At 36.2% G+C, this 8,534-nt stretch overlaps 1 protein-coding gene across 1 annotated transcript; it reads right to left on the bottom strand.

The window, feature by feature from the left end:
• Nucleotides 1-226: 226 nt before the first annotated feature.
• LOC110029274 lies at nucleotides 227-1,843 on the bottom strand. Its single transcript, XM_020731496.1, has 5 exons — nucleotides 1,691-1,843; nucleotides 1,523-1,595; nucleotides 739-1,271; nucleotides 504-639; nucleotides 227-363 (listed from the first exon to the last, which is right to left on the bottom strand). Exons 1-5 carry the CDS (start codon nucleotides 1,694-1,696, stop codon nucleotides 344-346), a joined length of 768 nt encoding a protein of 255 aa, XP_020587155.1. The 5' UTR covers nucleotides 1,697-1,843; the 3' UTR covers nucleotides 227-343.
• Between the last annotated feature and the right edge of the window lie 6,691 nt (nucleotides 1,844-8,534).

Genomic DNA, 8,534 nt, shown 5'->3' with positions numbered 1-8,534 from the left:
AAAGCAACATATCATAAAATAAAAAAATATTTTGTACAATCCCATTGAGAACTAAACTTCTGTGAGTTAAGCTTTAAAAAATACTTTTTTCTCATCATCACCATGAGCTTTATTCCGAATATTGGAGGCCGAACAAAAAAAATTACTTAATAATCCCCAGCAAACTCTAAATGCAAATTTAGAGAAATTTTTCTTTTTTTAATTCCAATTCACAAATGTTGCCAGACTTAATCACTTGTAAAGCAATACAATGAAAATAGAAGAACACATAACCATAACTTTTTCTCTCTTAATAACTGTTGCAAGATCACTACAAACCGTTGAATCGATTACCAACAATAATTTAGATCTCCAGAACAATATCTGAAAACAGGAGAAAATGAACTGATCATTAGCAATTTTGCTTACAAATGCTGCTTCAGAAATAGAGAATAGATGTAGAAAATAATACAAATTTCTAACTATAATTCTATATTTCAGACCAAGAAGTTATGTGAGCTTACATTCTGAATCAGTTTTGACCCATTTGCAACGTTCCTCCACCTTATCTTCTTCATTGTTCTTCTGCAAATACTTCATTGTTGGGGGTCGAGATACAGTTCGGGGATGAATCTTTTTGTGAATTATTTTCTTCAAAATCTTATGAGCGCAGAATGAGCAGAAGAAACTCATTAATTGAAGTGAAAAGAAAACTTTTAAAATGGAAAAAAAAAAAAGCAATTTTGAATAAGTTCATACCTTCTTCAGTTTTGATTCAGAAATTGAGTCTCTTAAACTTGGCTGTGGTGAAAAACTGCTTCTGCTTATAAACATTTTATTGAGAAGGGAAGGGAGTGATCTTTGCCTGATCCAATTGCAATCATCAGAAAGCATGTGTTCGAATTTGTTTAAGGTGAACTTGGAATCTTCGGAATCATCTGTTGATCCCTTACAGATTTTGAGTGAAGAAATGGTGTTGTCAGCTTCCAGAGTTAAGGAAGTAATTACAGATTCATTTATTGAGTGATCAGCGCTCTGGATTTCAGCCGTTTCAGTTCCATATGTGCTTGAACTGAGCTTGAGATTTAGCAGTTTGCTTATTTCTTTCTGGAATTTGATAACTTCTTCTATGTTGAGATCTGAAATTTTGTGTGATGATTCTTGAGTTTCAGAAGAACTTTGAGCTATTTGTGAATCTTCCCCCAACTCATTGTTGCCGAATGTCCCAATTGCTAAAAATGTTTGTGGCCAGTCTTTGAATTCTTCTCTGCTGCTATTTTGCTTCCATGCATCTAAGATATATATATATATATATATATTTTGTCAGAGAACAAAAGATAATGTGGAGAAAAATTTATGTCCGAAGAACATACAAAATGAGTACAAATAAGCATATTGTAAAAGAAAAAATTGCAAAAAAAATAATAATAATAATAAAGAAGAAAAAAACAATTAATGGTATTGTACTGTGAATCAAATTACATAATCTTGTAAGTATAAAAATTATAAACAACTTTAAAGAGGAAAAAAGGGAATAACTCACAGTGAGGACTTGGGCCAACTTCAGTTCTCTTCTCATGTCTCCCATTGAACTTAATTTGAACCCAGCTGAAGATCTGCAACAGAGCTCACAGTTCATCAACAAAACCATTGTTAAAATGTAATAAATATATTTCTATAGCTTCTGATGATTCTGCCTTGTTTTCCTCACCCTCATAACTCCACCAGTGCTGCAAACTCCAATCTTCTTTATATATATAAATAGAGAGGGAGAGGGAGAGGGAGAGGGAGAGGGAGGAAAACAAGTAAACTAAACTGAAAACAGTTCCCTCGGCCTTAGAAATGGCTACCAAGTTTAAGAGAGATTGTGATGAGGAAAGCTACAGAGGATTTATTCCTAAGATAGAAAGAGATGGGAGGAATTCAGAAGAATAAATAGAATGGAGAAGAAGAACATGGCAGAGCATTCAATGGATATTTTCCAGTAGTTTCTGGACATTTTCGTATGCTCAATATCCCACGCAAAAGTTCACTCCATGCTTCTTGAACCTATCAATTTGTCACATGTGGCAAGTTTTTATTTTATTTTATTTTATTTGGCCGACTAAACTCAATTATGCGTGTGCTACAAAGAAACTAAAGATGAAGAAGGGATGCCAACGGATTAGGAAGGCGGAATAAGTTTCTTTTCTTAGAGGGTCCAAGATGGGAGGGACTAGGTTAATGAGAAGTGAAAAGATATGACAAAACTTAATTTTATTGATGAAAAGAGGAGTATAAATATATATTACCAGACTTACTGGTAAGGAAAGTAATAAAAACAGAATACAGTAAAATAGAAAAGGAATAATAATAAAATATAAGAGGCAGCTAATCTTTCTTATTTAAGGAGAAAAATAAATAGAGATTCACAAGATCTCTCATATAATTTATAACCCTCTAAACATAAAGTTATAACTAATATGAAATATAATAATTAGTATTTTTGAGATCTTTCAACACTCCCCATCAAGTTGGGTTGTACAGATTGTACATGTCTAACTTGTTACATAAATCTTCAAAGTTGATTCTTGGGAGAGGCTTAGTGAGGATATCTGTTGTTTGATGTCGGGAAGGAATGCATGCAAGTTTGGCGACTCCTCTCTCAATATTTTCTGAGATGAAGTATCGATCGTTCTCGATTTGTTCTGTTCTGTCATGGTGTACTGGATTCTTTGCAATGCTGATGGTTGTCTGGTTGTCGCATTGTAGTTTGATAGTTTTTTCAGGTAGCATTTCGAGTTCGCTCAGTATTCTTCGAATCCACATTGAGGATGATATCGTCGACGTATACTATTAGAATTACAATCTATTTTTGGGAGAGATTTTTACAAAGAGAGTGTGATCTGTCTGACATTGAGTATACCCATATTTTGTCACTGATTTTGCAAATCTATCGAAGCATGCTTGAGGAGATTGTTTGAGGTTGTACAATGTCTTTTGGAGTTTGCAGACTTTGTTATTTGGAAAGGATGCTTCTAGTCCGGGAGGTGCTTCCATGTAAACTTTTTCTTCCAAATCGCCATTTAGGAAAGCATTTTCACATCGAGTTGATGTAGCTGCCAGTCTTCATTTGCCGCAAGTGAGAGAAGGATTCTGATGGTGTTAAGTTTGGCCACAGGGGCAAATATTTCTTGGTAATCAATACCGTAGGACTGTGAAAAACATTTTGCTACGAGACGTGCTTTTAATTTCTCAATTGTACCATCTGCCTTGTATTTGACTTTGAAGATCCATTTGCAGTTGATTGCTTTCTTTCCCTTTGGCAGGTCTGAAACAATACAATCCTGAAACAATCCATGTACCATTCTTTTGTAGGGCTCTTACATCCTCATTGATGGCCGCTTTCTACTCCGGGTGTTTGAGAGCTTCATCAATCGTGTTTGAGACTTGTGTATTGTCGAATGCGGTGACATAGGCTAGGTAAGCTGAAGATAGTCTTTCATAGGACACAAAGTTGGAAATCAGATGCATCGTGTGTTAGTACCTAAGTGGAGAACAGATGGACTTAACACATTTCCTTAAAGCAATCGGAATGTCAGAGTCATAAAAAATAAGTATAGTAGATTCATACTCAAGTGTCTTCGTACCTGAGTGGATTTCTGTAGGAGTTGGATCTGGTTCTGACTCTTGGATTGGTGATGGATGTGTTGGGTGATCTATGTGCGAGTTGGACACTTAAGAACTAGACAGAGACTGATTTTTAGGTATATTTTCACATGAGTTGGATGAACTTGCTGAATCTGAGTAGGGAGATAATGAGTTCGGTTCAAGAGACAAGGATTTGATGTGTGGTGGTATGAACTTGTTGTCCCCCCAAGACTAATATTCCCTTAAAGTCTCCTCCTGAATATTAGAATTGGGGTAATAATGTTGATTTTCAAAGAAGATGACATCCATAGTATTGTAGATTTTTCTTGTGAGAGGAGAGTAGCACTTATAAACTTTTTCATGAGGCGAGTAGCCGAGGAAAATACATTTAGTAGATTTGGGGTCAAGTTTGTTGTGATTGTATGAATGAATGTGAACAAAGAAAGAACAACAAAATACTTTGGTAGGTAGATTTTTGGTATTTGCCTTGGTGTGGGGAAATGATTTGAGAAGGAGTTGGACTGGACATTGAAATTTGAGGACCCGAATTTGAATTGAAATTTGAGGACCCGAGAAGGCATCCTGTTGATGAGGTAGGCTGTAGTAGATACAACGTCACCCCAAAAAACCTTAGGCACGTTAGGAAAACATGAGGCAGCAGGCCGTCTTGAGAAGGTGGCGGTTCTTGCGTTCGGCGATTTCATTTTATTGAGGAGTGTCAATGCAAGAACTGAGATGGAGGATGCCTTTAAAGGATAGATAAGAGCGAGGACGGAAGCGAAGTACTCCTTTATATTATCAGTCTTGAGTGTCTGGATGGAGGTTTGGAATTGTGTTATGATCATTGAGTAAAATTGTTCAAATATGTGACTGACTGCAAATTTTTCTTTCATAAGAAATAGCCATGTTAGTCGAGTGTGATCATCAATAAATGAGATAAACCACCGAGTCCCGGTAAGGTTTGTAATACGGGATGAGCCCCATATATCGCTGTGAATGAGTGCAAAGGGCCGGGAAGAGGTGTAACCAATAAGTGGAAATGATGTGCGAGTGTGTTTGGCAAGTTGACAAAATTCACATTGAAAAGAACGAACATCTTTATTGATAAATAAATTTAAAAATAATTTTGCAAGATACATAAAATTTTGATGGCCGAGACAAAAATGTCATTACATGATCTCGAAATCTTTATTGACACTAGAATTGAAGACAGAATAATGGCTAGATAAATGTCCGCAGTGAGGTCGTGGTGGTAAAGTACAGTTGATGACGTAAAGACCCGAGCACATCTCAACATTGCCAATCATCGTCCCAAGTCCACATCCTTAAATTCACACATGGTAGGGAAAAATTTAGCAATACACCTCAGATCACTAGTCAATTTTCTGATTGATATTAAATTGCAATTTAAAGTAGGAACATGAAACACATATCGGAGTAGAATGTTTTGGGTGATACGCACGGAGCCAAAGCCGGTGACTTTGGAGACAGAGCCATCAGCAACGCGGATGGTGGAGTTGTCTCCACACGACATATAGTCATGGAGAAGAGAGGCATCGTCAGTCAAGTGATGAGGAGCGTCGGAATCGATGATCCACTGACAGAGGGATCATTGATTGACTGTGAAGGCATGGTACAACGTGCCTTGACGCGCGAGTAGGCTGGTGATGGGGTTAGGAACAACCAGATCATGTGGTTTGTCGATCAGTTTGTGCAGCAAATCTAGTTGCTCTTTGCTGAATGGACTGAGCGCTAGTGCAGGATGGTCATTGGCAGCGACGAGACTGTTGGCACGGGAAGCGCGATCAGACCGAGGCTTCCAATCGGCTGGCTTTCCATGAAGCACCCAACATGTGTCTTTCTTATGGCCTGGTTTGCGACAATGGTCACACCAGGGACGACCTTTGTGTGATGGGTTGTCGCTGTGTCGAGGTGGAGGAACCCGAGCTGCAAGGGCAGAGGCGTCAACAGAGAGATTAGAAGAGGTGGAGATAGGCCCAAGCATGACTTTCTAGCGGCTTTCTTCACGGCGAACCTCGGAGAAGGCCTCGAGAATGCTCGGTAGTGGTTTGAAGCTTAATACACGAGACCGGACATGATCGAGAGAGTTGCTGAGGCCGAGAAGAAATTTGAATATCTTTTTTTGCTCGATGATCTGACGGTATAAGTTAGAGTCTGGAGTGCATGACCATACATGGACTTCATACATGTCAACCAGTTGCCAGTAACGTGAGAGGACATTCAAATACTGAGTCACAGATTGATCACCTTGGCAAAGATCATGGAGGATTGACTCGATCTCGAAGAGCTTGGTTGTGTTATCTGAGTGAGAGTATGTCTATTGAGCATCATCCCAAATAATCTTGGTTGTGTCATAGAGAAGAAAATTTTCGCTGATGTCGTTGGTCATGGAATTGATTAACCACGACATAACCATGTGGTTTTTTGCATTCCATGTCTAGAATTTTGGGTCATCCTTGGTTAGAGTGAAGACATCACTGGTGATATAGTCGTTCTTGCCTCTGTCCCAGATAAACATCATGACAAATTGGTACCATTTGAGGTAGTTCTGGTCGTTGAGTTTGTGGCCAGTGATGAGGGAGGAAGTGTCATCGATTCCGGTTGGAACAGGGGCAGATGAGGCGGATGATATTTCTTGGGAGGATGAAGAAGAAGTCGCCATACCGATGAAGATTGGTATGACTCTGATATCATGAAAATATATGAGAAGACTTAATTTTATTGATGAAAAGAATGATATAAATACTCATTACAAGACTTACTGGTAAGGAAAACAATAAAAACTGAATACAATAGAAAAGGAAAGAAATAATAACAAAATATATGAGACAGCTAATCTCTCTAATTTAAGGAGAGAAATAAATAGAGATTTTCAATATTAGAGATTTTCAATGAGATTTTCAATATCCCTCATATAATTTATAACTCTCTAAATATAGAGTTATAACCAATATGGAATATAATAATTACTATTTTTGAAATCTTTCAACAAAAGGCAAAGTGATATTTCAAAAGGGGCGAAAGCAAGTAAAAATATGAATTTGAGAGGGGTGGAAGAGTGCAGGGGCAATTGAACCTACATTTGATTAACAACTAGTAGCTCAAAATGAAACAAACACACACACACATACATATATATTATAATAAAAGATAGATTGATTATTTGGCTTTATGCGACATCTTAATATTTGTATGAAATTAATATTATCTAGAGACAATATATCAATTTTATTTTAATGAAGTTTAAATACGGTCATGGTGCACAATCTAAGAGGTTGATTTTCATTCATTTTATTCACATTCCATCTAGAGTAAAAAATAAGGCTTTCTAGCTTTCCCGAGAACGCCTCTTTGGACGTAAACCCGTATTTGCAATTCAATGAATTTAGGCACGCTTCAGATTATATTTCTTCAACGATTGATTTAACAAGAGAACTAGGCTTGATGAATTCATTTTTCATCTAATATTATTTCCATCAATTATACTCTTAATTTCAAGCAAATTTTTATATATATATAGTATATTCTATTTTATACGATTTATATTTCACATTTAATATATGTAAATAATATGTAATAATTCTATATTCTTATGATTTTCAAAACGCATAAGCTAAAAAAACACAATTTATCCTAACAGGTCAGGTGTGTTTTCAAAACTCCACCTCACCAAATAAGTTGTCCTAAACATACCCTAAATTATGTTCAGATGTCGGCAACTTTGAGGTTAATATCAGATCTTCGTTGACTCCGATTGGGCCGAATATCATAGCAGAAAGTGTTGAAGTTACCAGTTCTTCTAATTGAGCTTCACTGACTTCAAACCACATCAAATTTCTTCATTTCGTCCATCTTCTTTAACTTACAAACAGAATTATCTACATAACGTTGAAAGCAAATGCCTTAGCGAAGAAGACAGCAATTTATCTTATGATTCGAACTGCTTTGCAATGGCGTCTGATTCTGAGATTGCTTCAGTAAACACAAAGTCTGCGCTTGGCAGTTAGGGGGATGCGTCAGACTTGACATCTACAGAAATAGATTTCTACTCTCATGTGTCGTTTTATATGCATAATTGGTTCGGTTTTGTCTTTTTTTTTTGTAGTCTGTTAATTTACAATTATTATTAGCTGCTTAAAAATCTTTTCAGTTATTTGCCGCATCACTCATCTCAGTGTAAATGAACAAATCAACTTTTGCATTGTGTGCCATGCAAGGATTAAATGGCTACCCAACTGACTAAATCGGTTCAAATCTATGTGTATTGAGATATTACATTGTTTTCTTCATTTTCGTCTGTTAGGATAATGATAAATCTTGAAACAAAGAATTATATGTAAATAATTACAATGAGGATTTCAAATCAAGGCTCAGATTTACAATGTTTGGTGAGATTTAGCCATGCCTATAGCTATATAGATTAAATATTTTGCCAAGTTTTAAAACAGATATAGCATTTAGTTTGTGTTAACGATTGAGAAGAAACCGACTCATTTATTGTAAAGATAGGAATTGAACCCAAAAAATAGGTGTCATGATGTTTCTTATTCATTCCTCTTTTTTTTATCAAGGTTGTGAAAATCAGACCAGTCATTGTACAAGAGAAATCCAGTGTCTTTGGTTCTGCTTTATGTGAACCATCATTTTTCCTTTGATATAGTGAATTCTTCTTCTATGAACATTATTTTTTCATCGTGTGTTTAATGTAAAATTATGTTTTTATTTTATTTATTTCATTTTTCATCGCATTGGTTTTATAACAATCTGTCCAAACATAGAGCTAAACTATTTACTAGAAGTCGTGATGATCCAGATCAAGCACATCTAAATGAGAAGCACAGTGACTAAAGGTGTGTTTGTTTTAGCTATCACTGCACGAAATCTCAGTTATGTAATCGTTGTAG

The sequence above is a fragment of the Phalaenopsis equestris genome, unplaced genomic scaffold, assembly GCF_001263595.1.
Source record: "Phalaenopsis equestris unplaced genomic scaffold, ASM126359v1 Scaffold000552, whole genome shotgun sequence".
Classification (NCBI taxonomy): domain Eukaryota; kingdom Viridiplantae; phylum Streptophyta; class Magnoliopsida; order Asparagales; family Orchidaceae; genus Phalaenopsis; species Phalaenopsis equestris.
The sequence above is the reverse complement of the archived record's forward strand: the minus strand, read 5'-3'. Positions and strand labels throughout refer to the sequence as shown.